This window comes from Colobus angolensis, unplaced genomic scaffold (assembly GCF_000951035.1).
Source record: "Colobus angolensis palliatus isolate OR3802 unplaced genomic scaffold, Cang.pa_1.0 Scaffold32, whole genome shotgun sequence".
Classification (NCBI taxonomy): domain Eukaryota; kingdom Metazoa; phylum Chordata; class Mammalia; order Primates; family Cercopithecidae; genus Colobus; species Colobus angolensis.
Genome location: NW_012116488.1, coordinates 634,981 through 635,324, shown reverse-complemented (window position 1 = coordinate 635,324; position 344 = coordinate 634,981). Strand labels below are relative to the sequence as shown.

The 344-nt window shown below is 60.2% G+C and overlaps 1 protein-coding gene across 1 annotated transcript in view; it reads right to left on the bottom strand.

Moving 5' to 3' along the window:
- AHNAK2 (AHNAK nucleoprotein 2) overlaps positions 1-344 on the bottom strand; it is a 31,250-nt gene that overhangs the window by 10,363 nt on the left and 20,543 nt on the right. Inside the window, exon 11 of the mRNA XM_011951572.1 lies at positions 1-335. Within this exon, the coding sequence (XP_011806962.1) occupies positions 1-335 (335 nt within the window). The remainder of the gene's footprint in view (positions 336-344) is intronic.

The window sequence follows — 344 nt, the reverse complement described above, 5'->3', positions numbered from 1 at the left end:
TTGGGCATCTTGAAACTGGGCATCTGCACCTTGGGCAGGTGCCCTTTGAGGCCAGCTCCCTTGGGCACATGGCCCTCCGGGAGCTTCATGTCCACTTGGACAGCCTGGACCTCCAGCTCGGCGGATGATGGCTCAATGCTGAGGTCAGTGGTCTTGAGAGCCCCCTGCATGGAGGGGAGGCTCACGTCGGCCTCCACCTTTGGGGCAGACACGTCCACAGTGGTCTCAATGGACTTGCCTGGGGCCGACACCCCGAAGGACGGCATCTTGAACTTGGGCATTTTGAACTTGCTGTCTTTGGCGGTCACATCCTCGTCGGTTATGGACAGGTCTCCCTCCATCCG